We start from the raw sequence: 14,900 nt of genomic DNA, 5'->3' as shown, positions 1-14,900 counted from the left end.
TGTAAGTCTATTCACCCACTGTGCTTTCTGAACTTCACTGAATCCTGGTCTGACAACACCTCAATTTTAAAATTCTCATCCTCATCTTCAAATCGCTCCATGGCCTCGACCCTCCCCATCTCTGTAATCTCCTCCAGCCCTAAAAGACTTCAAGATCTCTGCACTCCCCCAATTCTGGTCTCTTGAGCATCCCCGATTTTAAATTGCTCCACCATTGTCGGCCATGCTTTCAACTGCCTTGGCTTTAAGCTCTGAAACTGCCACTTGAAAATTCTCCTCCTTTCTTTCCTGCTTTAAGATTGTCCTTCAAATATACCTCTTCGACCAAGATTTTGGTCATTGGTCTTGATGTGACTCAGTGTCAAAAATGGTTTTATCGCTCTTGTTAAGTACCATCGGATATTTGCTACATTAAAGGCGCTATATTAATGCAAGTTGTTGTTATGTTTGTACTCACTGGAGCAGAGAGGGCAAGGAGAGAATCTAACCAAACTGTTCAAAATTATAGAACTGTTTGAAACCAGTGGATTTTACTGTAATGGATAATGAGATTTTTGTAGGGGCTTTGACAGTGGTGGGAATGGATTGAGGCAATGGAATAATTTTGCTGGAGTTTTAATCAAATCATAAACATAAGCACAAATTCCAAGAACTACTATCACTATCATTCATACAGAATTTAAAAAATATATATTTTTAAGAAAACAGTCCTACAGTATGGTTCCAGATAGTGAACTTCAAAGGAGCTCACTGTTCTTCTTATACCATATATTATATAAAAGATAACTATTGGAAACTTTTGTATGAACTTTGCAGAATAATTTAGTAGCGATTTATTTTATTGTACATGATGCTCTTACCACTTGCTCCTGTAATTTTATTAAACTGCTGCATCACATCAAACTCCTTCTTAAATGGAGAATATTTATGAATGAGTGCAATTTCAAGAGAGAATTTCTTTTCGTCAGTCGTTGTGGGTTCCTTTGTTGCAACACACCAGGATGGCACAGGCACGATCACCTAGGAAATCAAAAGCAAAACTCATCCATTAGAGGTATTTCTAAAATCACAAAACATTTCTATATCCTTACATGTAAAACTATTGCTAATCATTCCATCTGTTCATTTCCCTTTTGATATGTCAAATCAGTATGAAATAGGCACCGAAAGCACCCAATATGCTGTTACGTTGTTAATGATTGTTTTTTGCAGCATATACACATTATTTTGAATAGCAAACAGATTTTGCATTTTTCTTCCTTACAACAAAATTGTGCCAACAGTTCTGTGCCATAAGGAAAGTTAACTGATTCAGTTGCAAGTTGCATTGTTGCATTGAATTTCTTTTGTCATCTGGAAAGATCCCAGATCTGCCAGATCCTGAATCCCAATTTATGAGGCAAGTATGCTTAACATATTATGATAGCAAAAGCAACATGAGAAGCAACATGTTTGCTTACATTGTGTATGGACACTGGAGCTGAAATTACTCGAGCCTAATGGTGTGCTCCCACTTCATCTCCAGTGGCAGCGTATGTGTAAGAAAAGCACAGAAATAGGCTGTCAGCCAGATATATGAAGTCCCAGATATACCGTTTGGACTCAATCTTGCAAGGGGCCAAGTCTCTGCCCACACTTTACAACACCAGAGATACAAAGGGGATGGAGGCAATGGTTTCCTTGGGCCCTGCTTCCAAAGCTTGGTGGCAGATTGAAAGCTGGTATTGTTGTGATACTGGGTTCATCAGACAAACTTATAAATCACACACCAATGAATGGTACAAATACTTTGGGTTCTTTTTATTGAAGACTCTCAATACTATATACAAGTTACAAGAGAGCTCTACATGCACCTCTTACTCGGAATCAACACAATTCCTGCTATTTCACATGCTGTATGACATCACTTCCTTCAGTGATTTACATTTCCATTAATACGATATCACAACAGGTATGACCAGTGAGTTAAGGAACATTGGACTCTGTAAGGATTTAAGTAGGTCCAATGTCGAGAATTCGATCCTGAACCATCTACTATTTTTAATGAATGATAGGTATAGTTTTAGTGCTTTCCTCGACTTCTGGGAGAAATTTTAAATCACCAAGGATGGGTGGGAAGTAAAATTATTTAAGATCTCAAACATGACCCCAACCTACCCACTTCTTGTTTTAACTGAGGCAGATTGAGTCTGCTCTCAGGAGGCAGGTTGGTCAGTGAAAGCTTTCAAAGGAAGCTGAGTGCCTCCATTTTGATAGAATTTTTATTTTTAATCCATGGAGGCAGGGTTTCCTGGGGCTTGAGAAACACTGCGTGTAAAAGAAACGAGAAGAAACAGATCTATGAGGTAAATGCATTTACAGAACTGCTTGTAGGTCAGGAAGAGCATAAGTGTTTTCCCCAGGCCCATAAACTAACCTCTTTACAATGCCCATGATCGGCCAAGCCCCATCCCTGCAACCTCCAACTCCCTCACCCAATCTTCAACTTCCCCCACTCCCTCACGATCTGCAACTCCCGCAAACTCTGACTTCCCCACACTCCCTGCAATTTCCAACTCCCTCAATGCCTCATGATCTCTGACTCCCCCCAGCATTGACCTTCAACTTAAAAGGACACTGTGCACTACAGTCTTTGCTGCCTGTTCAAAACAGCGAGATAAACATGAAGCAGGTGGGGAAGGAAGAAGTCACCTGGGGCATTTTAGTTTAATTTTAACCCTGAATGGGATATTACCAGCCCTCTGGAGACGGGTTGGGAGGTGGGAGAACTGGTAAAGTGGTGGTAGAAGGCGTCGGGCGGGAAGCCCAATGTCTTGCCACCGCCACTGGTATTTCCAAAGGTAGGAACGGCAGCCGCTGATCCACCCGCGTGTGGGAAACCACCAGGTACAGCAAGGCGGCCTCCCAGCAGCTTCCCCAGGGGAGAGGGTGTCCTTCCTTCCAGGAGGCTACATGTCCCACGGAGGGGTCCCCTAGCAGCAATGGCTGTTCCCACAGCTCTGTCGACACTGCCCCTGGAGGGCTGGCCTCTTCGATCGCTGGGGCCTGACTGCCTAGCCCTGGCACACAAAAAAAAAATTCTTACCTGCTCTTTGAAGGTGCCTCAACATGGAGGCGCCCTCTCCTTCTCCCTGCAGTCTTAGCAGCGGCCACCTCCCTCGGTGGCGCTGCCAAGGCTGAAGAGCTGCCAACCCTGGAGAGGCAGGTCACTGTCATTTACTGGATAGTGGTCTCAGTGGCAGCCTCCTAATTGGCTTCCGCCAGTAAAATCCCCTCCATTTGCCCGGTAAAATTCCAGCTCCTGTTTCCGTCAGGCTGGTAGGATTAAAATGGGCCCTGGAATATCTTCAGCTGATTGAGAAATTGATGCGATTCAATAACCGTGCCAATCAAGCTTTCTCCTTAACAGCATAAAACATCGAATAACCAGGCTAATAATATCATTATGTGATCAAAGTTTCTGAAGGATGTGTGGCAAGGTTCCTTATTCTCTCCACCACTTTCAAGTCCATTATATTTCACAATGCCTGCAGTATTTGTTACAGGACAATTTAAAGTACAGTTTTATTCAAGTAAATATGGCTGTCATCACTCTCTTTAATGTTCCATTAGTTTCAGGAACAGTAAGTTCTTGTACTTTCATTTGTTTTTTATATGAAGTGTGTGAAACTTGAGCTCAATTAGACCTTCCCTCATACCTAACTGAGTTCTGAATTTAGACGAGGTGCCATAAGTTGAAGATTCTTACTCAGAAGACAGAATTGTTAATATCATTAATTTCAGCCTGCAGGATCAGTGAACTGCAGATCCAGCTGAAAATTAGCCCCATCTGATTTGGCCTAAGGACAGAATAGTTCTTGATGTGTAGCAAAAAAGATACATTTTTGTCTGTATCATTTTTTCCACATTCTTTCTTGCTGAACAAGTAATGTTAAAATCAACTGCTTGCTGTTACTGCAGGTTATATCAATACACACTATAATACAGCAAATTTTCATATGGCATATACGCATTGGGAGTGATTTTAACCTCCCCAAAACAGGTGAGTTTGAGTAAGGTGGGCAGTTAAAACTTCAAAACTTTCAAACACGAACCCCACCTGCCTCCAACCCTCTGACGTACGGCTTTAACAAAGGTGTGACAGGCGACCAACCAGCTCTCAGGAGGCAGGTCCCTCATTTAAATATTTTAATGAGGCTGTGAGTCTCAGATTGAGTGGAGAATTTTAACCACAAACAACGGGTTTGGGACAGGTTTTGAGAGGGGCAGGTGAAAAGTGTTAAAAGTCAGAATCCCATCACCAACCTACTCCAAGAAGGCAGGTTGAAACTTTAAATATTAAAATGGCCGTTATTCAACATTTTGCATTTAATTGTGGACAACGGGGTTTCCAGAACTGTGCTGGGAAAACTGGCAACTGCTCCCAGGTGAGGTGTTGGATTCAAGAGGTCTTTCCATCAGCCTAATGCCCAATTAAGGGCCACATCCCACCTCCGCTGGTATTAGCCCAGAGGTGGGTGGCCTGTCGCCACGTGGGGAGCATGCCAAGCAAACCAGTGTGGGTTGCTTGGTGGCTCGGGGGTGGTGGGGGTTTGGGGCAGGTCATTCAAGAGCATAGTTCCTCATCGAGGGACCCGGCATCAGTAAGTGGTGGGGAGACACCCCTCTGCCCTTGCTGACGACCAAACCCCCTCCCCCGCAACCCCCAACCTGCGAAACCAACCCCCTCCAGCTATGACTCACCTGAAGCCTGTGTCCCTCAACAATCCTAAGCCGCGGGTGGGTGCTCCACTGGTAGCAGCCACTATCTCCGTGGTGGCACTTCTCAGTAAAAGAGCGGCCAGCCTCAGATTGGCCAGCAGCATTCAGCAAGTGGGATTCCCATTGCTGGGGTCCTTAATCCTGGGGAAGACCCGCCACTGTCCACTTAAGTGCCTAATTGGCACATAATGTGGCGGGTCTTCATCAAAGGAGGTGACGCGAGTCTCTCACTGGCTCTTCAGCAGGTGGCTGAGATGCCTGTCGCTTATATAAAAACCTCCCATAGGGCTGGATTTTGTTCCCAGCCTGTTCCCAGTTTCGTGGCGGGGGGGCTGGAGAATCGAAGCGGCAGTGGCCACTGCAGAGCCCGACGCCAGGAATGCCGGGCCTGATCTTCCGGGCGGCGGCAAGTCTCCATTATGTCACTTCTGCCGCTCTGCAACAGGACCCTGCTTTTCAAATGGTAACTAATTCTGTGCATTCATTTAAATGGTTCACGAATATCCTTTAGGGAAGGGAATCTGCCGTCCTTACCTGGTCTGGCCTACATATGACTCCAAACCAACAGCAATGTGGTTGACTCTTAAATGCCCTCTGCAATGGCCTAGCAAGCCACTCAGTTGTATCTAACCACTACGAAGTCAATATGGAATGAAAGCGGACGGATGACCTGGCATCAACCTAGGCACCGAAATGACAACAGCAAACCCAGCCCTGTCAACTTTGCAAAGTCCTCCTTACTAACAACTGGGGGCTTGTGCCAAAGTTGGGAGAGCTGTCCCACAGACTAGTCAAGCAGCAGCCTGACATAGTCATAACCACCAAATCATACCTTACAGACAATGTCCCATCACCATTACTATCCCTGGGTATGTCCTGTCCCACCAGCAGGACAGACCCAGCAGAGGTGGCAACACAGTGGTATACAGTAGGGAGGGAGATGCCTTGGGAGTCTGCAACAACAACTCCAGACCCCATGATGTCTCATGGCATAAGGTCAAACATGGACAAGGAAACCTCCTGCTGATTACCACCTACTGCTCCTCCTCAGCTCATGAATCAGTACTCCTCCATGTTGAACAGTACTTGGAGGAAACACAGAGGGTGGCAAGGGCTTCAAATATACTCTGGGTGGGGGACTTCAATGTCCATCATCAAGAGTTGCTCGGGTAGTACTACGACTGACCGAGCTGGCTGAGTCCTAAAGCTCATAGCTTCTAGACTGGGTCTGTGGCAGGTGGTGAGGGAACCAACATGTGGAAAGAATATACTTGACTCCATCCTAACCAATCTGCCTGCCGCAGATGCTTCTGTCTATGACAGTATTGGTAGGAGTGACCACTACACAGTCCTTGTGGAGATGAAGTCCTGCCTTCACATTGAGGATACCCTCCATCGTGTTGTGTGGCACTATCACTGTGCGAAATGGGATAGATTTCAAACAGATCTAGCAATGCAAAACTGAGCATCCATGAGCTGCTGTGGGTCATCAGCAGCAGCAGAATTGTACTCAACCACAATCTGTAACCTCATGGCCCGGCATATCCCTCACGCTACCATTACCATCAAGCCGGGGGACTGACCCTGGTTCAACGAAGAGTGCAGGAGGGCATGCCAGGAGCAGCAGCAGGCATACCTCAAAATGAGGTGTCAACCCGGTGAAGCTACAACCGAGGACTACTTGCCTGCCAAACAGCGTAAGCAGTGAAGGGGTTAAATAGAGATAAGCAATGTATTGGAAAGGCAACTCAGCAGTATATAATTAAGTCAGGTTGAGAAAAGAAACAGACAAGCTGCTAGGGCAAAGGGCAGGATTAAGGAGTGCAGGTTGAAGCTGAGTCTCCTCAAGACCGCACAATCAACAAACCGTGGAATGTTGTTTAATGCAAAACAAAGAGATAATGGACTCAGGCTGGAGACATCTGGTATGAGTACTGATAGACCAGAATGGTGTGTTCATTAGAGTGTATGATCAATCATCCATTGTTTGACCATGCTGCGTGACAAGAACAGTATATAAGTTTGTTTCTTTGAGCATAAACTCAGAGTGCTATCTCGGACTGCCCGAGATGGTCTTTCCCTGCATATGCTTGAATAAATGATCGAAACCTGTACTCAAGTCTCCTCGTGTGGTGACTGAGTTGTCCCACAACAGCAGCATGCAATAGACAGAGCTAAGCGATCCCATAGCCAACGGATCAGATCTAAGCTCTGCAGTCCTGCCAGATCCAGTCGTGAATGGTGGTGGAAAATTAAACAATGAACTGGCAGAGGTGGCTCCACAAATATCCCCATCCTCAATGATGGGGGAGCCCAGCACATCTGTGCAAAAGACCAGTCTGAAGCATCTTCAACAATCTGCAGCCAGAAGTGCTGAGTCGATCATCCATCTCAGCCTCCTCCTGACGGCCTCAGCATCCAGATGTCAGTCTTCAGCCAATTCAATTCACTCCACGTGATATCAATAAATGACAGAAGGCACTAGATACTGCAAAGGCTATGGGCCCCTGACAACATTCCGACAATAGTACTGAAGACCTGTGCTCCAGAACTTGCCGCGCCCCTAGACAAGCTGTTCCAGTACAGCTACAACACTGGCACCTACCTGGCAATGTGAAAAGTTGTCCAGATATGTCATGTACATATATAGCAGAACAAGTCCAACCCGGCCAATTACCGCCCCGTCAGTCTACTGTCAATCATCAGTAAAGTGACAGAAGGTGTCGTCGACAGTGCTATCAAGCAGCACTTGCTTAGCAATAACCTACTCACTGACGCTCAGTTTGGTTTCCGCCAGGGCCACTCAGCTCCAGACCTCATTACAGACTTGGTTCAAACATGGACAAAAGAGCTGAACTCAAGAGGTGAGGCGAGAGTGACTGCCCTTGACATCAATGCAGCATGTGACCGAGTATGGCATCAATGAACACTAGCAAACTGGAGTCAATGGCAATCAGGGGGAAAACCCTCCGCTGGCTGGAGTCAGACCTAGCGCAAAGGAAGATGGTTGTTGTTGTTGGAGGTCAATCATCTCGGCTCCATGACATCACTGCAGGAGTTCCTCAGGGTCGTGTCCTCGGCACAACCATCTTCAGCTGCTTCATCAATAACCTTCCTTCAATCATAAGGCCAGAAGTGGGGATGTTTGCTGATGATTGCACAATGTTCAGCACCATTAGCGGCTCCTTAGATACTGAAGCAGTCCGTGTAGAAATGCAGCAAGACCTGGACAATATCCAGGCTTGGGCTGATAAGTGGCAAGTAACATTCACGCCACACAAGTGCCAGGCAATGACCATCCCCAATCAGAGAGAATCTAACCACCTCCCCTTGACATTCAATGGCATTATGATCGCTGAATCTCCCAGTATCAACATCCTGGGAGTTACCATTGACCAGAAACTGAACTGGAGTAGCCATATAAATACTGTGGCTACAAGAGCAGGTCAGAGGCTAGGAATCCTGTGGCGAGTAACTCTTCTCCTGTCTCTCAAAAGCCTGTCCACCATCTACAAGGCACAAGTCAGCAGGGTGATGGAATACTCTCCACTTGCCTGGATGGGTGCAGCTCCAACAACATTCAAGAAGCTTGACTTCATCCAGGACAAAGCAGCCCGTTTGATTGGTACCCCATCTACAAACATTCACTCCCTCTAACACAGATGCAGAGAGGCAGCACTGTGTACCTACTACAAGGTGCACTGCAGCAACGCACCAAGGTTCCTTAGACAGCAGCTTCCAAACCCATGACCTCTACCAACTAGAAGGACAAGGGCAGCAAATGCATGGGAACACCACCACCTGCAGGTTCCCCTCCAAGTCACACACCATCCTGACTTGAAACTATATCGCTGTTCCTTCACTGTCACTGGGTCAAAATCCTGGAACTCCCTTCCTAACAGCACTGTGGGTGTATCTACCCCACATGGACTGCAGCGGTTGAAGAAAGCAGCTTACCACCATCTTCTCAAAGGCAATTAGGGATGGGCAATAATTGCTGGCCTAGCCAGCGACGTCTATATCCCAGGAACGAACAAAGAAAAATCCGCAGCGATCTTACCTTCAGTTTCCAATCTTGAGCTTGTCGTGCGGCACTCAGGCGCCTTCACTTTCCCGTCCAGGAGAAGCTGATACCACCGAGGGGGGGAAGGGAATAACTCTGCATTATTTAGTATATGGGGGGGTGGTGGTGGAAAGGGGGCAACACTGCATGATTTAGTGCATAACTAAACTCTGCATTATGTTGTACTGTGTGTAGGCCTGGCAGCCTTTTAAAAATGGCGCCAGCACCTGCTCCTGCATCAGGTGACGCCATGAATGGCGCCACCAATGCCGCGCCCGCCATGTGATTGGGGGGTTGGGTTGGGCGGCCGCCATTAATATGTAAAGTAGCCACCCGCTGCGTGGGTCCCGTGGTGGCGGCTGCCATGTTCCACGAAACCCAGCTACTGAAGGGAGCAGACGACTACTGCATGGAACAGTTAAGTGCCTTTCTGGCCCCACTCCCACTCTCAGCTCTCTGTCCTTGGCCTCCCATGCTGATGTTCCAATGAAGCACAATGTAAACTCGAGGAACAGCTCCTCAATTTTCGATTAGGCACTCTACAGCCTTCCAGACTCAATATTGAATTCAACAATTTAAGATCATAACCTCTGCCACCATTTTGTTGGTTATGATTGTGCTATTCCCATTTATACCTCCTCTAGACCCATCTTTTGATTCTTAAATTGTCTCATTATCACCCACTTTTGCTTTGCACCATCATCTCATTTGTCACTTAATCTCTCCTGTCTCCCAGCCAATCACAGACTCCTGTTCTCCCCCCACCTTTGTACTTGCTTCAAACCCATTAGGTTCCAACTTTTTCCAGGTCTGACAAAAGGTCATCGACCTGAAACGTTATCTCTGTTTCTCTCTCTCAACACCTGCTGAGTATTTTTCGCATTTTCTTTTTTTTTTAACCCCAGGATTGTTTGCAGGCCAAGAGGAGCAGGAGTGTTTCACTTGCTCCCCCACCAGACACCTCCTGAACATTCTGACCCCTGACCTACCTCTTTAGCCTCTTCGATTTCTCAGAACACTGCCCCAAGATCTCTTCTGACCGCCTCACCAAGTCCATCCTGATCGTCGATGTCTCTGGGCATCCCTCCACGGATGTGTTCCCTGTTCTCAACACACGATTTCTCTCCCCTTCCTTTATGCACCCTGGCTGAGGCCAGGTGCCATAAATCTATCCACTTGACGGCTAGTCAGCCTCTCAATCAGGCTGGCTGTAGCCCAGAAACTGAGTCCCAAAATAGTTATGAGATCCTGCTATTAAGTTTGACCAGGACCAGAGGGAACCCTTATTTCAGGGTTTACCTACCACGAAACGTCCACTCACCCCTGCCTCCCCATAAATATCGGAGCAGTGTACTTCAGGAGCCTTGGTTGTGTCATTTCACTGTTGGCACTGTTCTTGGGTGGGAATCTATTTAAAAAGGTAGTGCCTGGATTACATTGCTACTCTTAAATGGTTAAATTATTCAGTTTGAATCTACTGAGCCACAGGAAGATCAGACTTGGACTGCAAACAGTTTGTGTTTTAGTACAGTGAATGGCGGTCAATCTAACACAGTTATGAGGAATACAGTTTTCCAATGTTCCCTTGTTTCAATATAATGAGACCATTCAGATGGACTTCAATGGACTTTTCTAATACTGTACATTCTAATCCAACGTTCCCATCTTTTAAAAGGATTTTGAATTATATCTCCATGGCTAACTTTACACCAGAGTTTTCACAGGCAGCAGAAAAACAAAGTTCCATGGTATTGGTTCACCGAGTAAGAAGTGAGTGACTTTATTTCATGGATCAATCTAATGTTTAAGGGTAGCACAAGAGTGTCTTTGTTGTTTTGACATTAAGAAGATTGATGAAGATTGTAACTACTGTAAGCATACTGTTTGTTCTGAATACTGTTCATTAACTGCTTAATATGTCAAAAACATATCCTTTGGTTGGCCAAGTAACTACAATGCATGAAGGACACTATGATTTGAAAGTAGGTATTCTACTTGATCTACACTCTCCTCTTCTCCCAGATCCAGGATGAATCATGATACTGACAAAGCACTTATGGGGTCAAATTGAGAAAAAAAAATGAGAAAATGAAATTCTTACCTCATCAACACCTTCTTTCTCATAAAATGTTCGAGACATAAGGATGCAGGTCATGGTATTGTCTTTTTTGGTAAACAGAATGAAATCCATACCTATTCTCATTGATCCACTGCAAGAAAGAAATAAAAAGTAGATTCAAAGGGCTGGCTGATGGTGACCAAACAGATGCAGCATTTACTTCATATGATATCAATTAACACAAGTTATAGAATAGCCATAATTATTTGTGCTGCATATTGTTAGGCTGCTGGTCCACAAACTTAAGAAAAATCTGCAGAAACTGAATGACCTTCATTGTGTTAGTAAATGATAAAGTAGATATGTCTCATGATGTGCAAATAAATGGTTAACAGTTCAATACAGAAAGTTAGTGATGTAATACATTTTGTGAACAAGAATAAAGAAAAAGGAATATACTTTAAATGGTGAATTTCTCAATGCAGCGTGGGAGCACAGGGACCTGGGTGTGTAGAAACATAAATCCTTAAAGCTGCTAGACAGATTAAAAAAGGGATTTTTATATTGGGAATTACGGAATACAAAAGTAAAGCACATGATGACTTTGCAAAATGATGGGTTAGGTCACATCTGGAATACTGGGCTGGATTTAATGGGCCCCCCAGAGACGGGCTGGGAGGCGGGGGGCCCATAGAATTGCGGAGGGAGGGCAGGGGGCCCGTTGCCTTCCCATTGAACCGTAATCAAGTCGGGCGCTGGAAAGGCCGATGATGGCCTTCCCACTCTGAGTCCAATTGAGGCCCTTAAGAAGCTTATTATCAGCCATTTAAGGGCCTCTTCCCGCCGCCACTGGAATTAAGCCAATGGTGGGCAGGGCCTCCTTCATGCAGGGAGGTTGCCCGATAAAACGAGGTGACCTCCCTGCGGGCTTGGGTGGGAGGGGCCTCCTCCATGGGCAATCTGTGGCCAGTGGACGGCCCCCGGTCGAAAACAACCCACCTCCTTGAACACTTCCCTCCCCTCTGCATTCATTGCCCACCCAGGGCTATGGGGATAGAGTAGGAGAATGGGACTGACTGGACTGCTCTACCGAGAGCCAGCATGGACTCATTGAGCCAAATGGCCTCCTTCTGTGCGGTAATGACTATGACTTCCAGTTCCCAGCAGCTCAGAAAAATCATGTTCCAAAGAGCAAAACTAAACTGAAAAAGTTGACATTGACTTCATTTTCTTTGCTATAAAATTCAATCTCAAAGAACTGAACTATTTTATTCTGCAAGACTAACGACGAACTTGTCTCTGAAACTCACGACTTCAATCCATTTCCATACTGTCCAATGAGTTGGGAATCTGAAATCCTCTTTATAGATTTTCCTAAATGAATAATGTCAGCTGCTTCGTCTGTGGAATGCAGAAAAATTGTTATAGTCCTATTTTCAAATGTTTAACATCCTACACAATAAACAGTTGGCATATTGGTGGAGGATTCATGACATTGTTATTTAATCACCAGGATTGCTAGACCAATAACACCAATCATAGCTCTTCAAGGTAATACACTGGAAAGTGAAACATTTTCGACTTTTATGCCCAATGTTATCAAGCACTTCCAAAGTCACATATATGTAGAGGATTTGTTGTTCAGCATGACTGTCGTGCTGATGATGATTTATTCTACTTGTTAATAGCATTAGCACAAATAATTATTTACTGTTAATAATATAAGTTTCTCCTCTTAACTTTCAAATGTAACTCCACTATTTAAAAAGTAAGGGAGGGAGGGAGAAATCAGGTAACAACAAACCTGTCAGTTTAACATTAGTTGTGGAACCTATTGGAACCTATCATCAGCGTCAATGATTGAGCACTTAGACATGTATGAGCTAATCAATAAGAATCAGCACTGATTTTTGAGGGGTAAGGTCATGTCTGATTAATCTAGTTGAATTTTTTGAGGTCACTAGCATGGTGGATAGCAAGGAGTGCCCATGGATGGTGTCTACATGGACTTCGAGAAGACGTTTAGTAAGGTTCCACACAAGAAACTGAAGAATACAGAATTAAGGCAACCTTAGAGCAAGGCTAAATGGAACTTTCTCTGATTGGCGGGATGTCACAAGTGGTGTTTCCATGGAATCTGTACTGGAGCATCAGCATTTCACCATATATATAGCATATTTGGATGAAGGGAGTTGTATATCCAATTTACAGATGACACTCTTAGAATTCACAGTAAGTTTGTAGATGAGAGAAGGAAGTTACTAAGGGATGCAAACAGACTAAGTGAGTGGGCAAAACTATGGCAGATGTGTTCAAGCTCCTCACATACTTGGAGAAGCGTGATGTCACGCTTCAGATCTGAGAAAGGCAAATTGGAATATTTTCTTAATAGTGAGATACTAGGAGTTGTGGAGGAGCAGCAGAATTTGGGTGTTCATGTACACAAATTATTAACAGCTAATGCACAGGTTCAAAATGTAATCATGAAGGTGAATGGAATGTTACCTTTATCTCAAGGGGTTGGAATATGAAAATGAGGAAGTAATGCTTCAGTTGTACAGAGCCTTGGTCAGACTCCATCAGTTTTTGGTTCTGCACCTAAGGAAAGATTGACCTTGGAGGGGGGGTATTATATAGATTCACCAGAATGACACCAGGGGTTAAAGGGTTACATTATTCAGAGAGGTTGAATAAACTTGGCTTGTATTCCCTTAAGTTTCAAAAGGTTGAGGGATAATCCAATCAAGGTATTTAAAATAGCAAAGAGATCCACAGGATAGATACAGGGAAACTATTTCCTCTGGTGGGGGAATTCAGAACAAGGGAGCAAAATCTATTAGGAGTGAAGTCAGAAAGCACCTTTTCACGCAGAGGATCGTGGATGTATGGAACTCCTTCCTCCAAAAGGCTGTGGTTGCTGGATCAATTGAAATTTTCAAGACTGAGATTGATAGATTTTTGTTAGACCAGGCTATCAAGGGATATGATCAAAAGCAAGTAAATGGAGTGGAGGTATAGGTCAACCATAATCTAACTAATTGGTGGTTTAGGCTTCAGGTGTTGAATGACTAAGTCCTGTTCCTATGCTCCTAACTGCCAACAGTAAGAAGTTATTGCTAGTTTTCCCAGGAGAAGCATGTACTTTGTCAGGGTTCTCAGAAGGGGTTAAATAATATGGCCTCCTATTTTCTTATCTCCCATTCCATTATTCTATGTTTGTTACTCATTTCCCTAATTTGTTTGCATATTTCTTCCTCCATCATCCTTCAACTATTATGTGGTCTGTAGACTACCCATATTAGTGTGATTAATCCTTTTTTATTTCATTCAACACCTGAAGCCTAAACCACCAATTAGTTAGATTATGGCTGACCTGTACCTCCACTCCATTTACTTGCTTTTGAACGTATCCCTTGATAGCCTGATCTATCAAAAATCTATCAATCGCAGTCTTGAAAATTTCAATTGACCCAGCAACCACAGCCTTATCACATACAGTACTTTTCCAACTGTTTAAGTTCCTCCATAACTAGTTAGAAATTTCCTGTAACAAAAAAAGCAAGGATGCTTTTGTGACAAGAAAAATAAGGAGGTCATATATTACTTGGAAAATAAGTATCTAAATGGGATAGAGAAGAAAAGAGATCTGGGAGTACAAATACACAATGCACTAAAAGTTGTGACACAGATCAATGAGGCACTGGAGTGGATGCAAGAAAGATTTACAAGGATGGTACCAGAAATGCAAGGTTATAACTCTCAGGCAAGGATAAACAGGCTGGGTCTCTTTCCTCTTGAAAAGAGAAGGCTGAGGGGTGACCTCATAGAGGTCTTTAAGATTATGAAAGGTTTTGATAAAGTAGCCACAGAGGGAAGAATTTTAACTTCTGGCGCGTTGGGGATGGAGGTGTAAGTGGGGGTGGTGCAGTAGCATGCGGGAAACTCAGAACTTTAACTTCACAGCATCTGCCTCATATCACTGCGAGGATACCCACAAAGAAATCATCCTGATTAACA

At 44.5% G+C, this 14,900-nt stretch overlaps 1 protein-coding gene across 1 annotated transcript in view; it reads right to left on the bottom strand.

Moving 5' to 3' along the window:
* The window catches only part of LOC137374196 (ATPase MORC2-like), a 69,180-nt gene that overhangs the window by 32,394 nt on the left and 21,886 nt on the right, over positions 1–14,900 (bottom strand). The window contains exons 6-8 of the mRNA XM_068039984.1: positions 12,194–12,284; positions 10,926–11,034; positions 861–1,020 (exon numbers count right to left, since the gene is read on the bottom strand). Coding sequence (XP_067896085.1) covers positions 861–1,020; positions 10,926–11,034; positions 12,194–12,284 — 360 coding nt within the window. The remainder of the gene's footprint in view (positions 1–860; positions 1,021–10,925; positions 11,035–12,193; positions 12,285–14,900) is intronic.

The sequence above is a fragment of the Heterodontus francisci genome, chromosome 10 (genome assembly GCF_036365525.1).
Source record: "Heterodontus francisci isolate sHetFra1 chromosome 10, sHetFra1.hap1, whole genome shotgun sequence".
Classification (NCBI taxonomy): domain Eukaryota; kingdom Metazoa; phylum Chordata; class Chondrichthyes; order Heterodontiformes; family Heterodontidae; genus Heterodontus; species Heterodontus francisci.
This window is presented reverse-complemented; position numbering and strand designations above follow the sequence as displayed.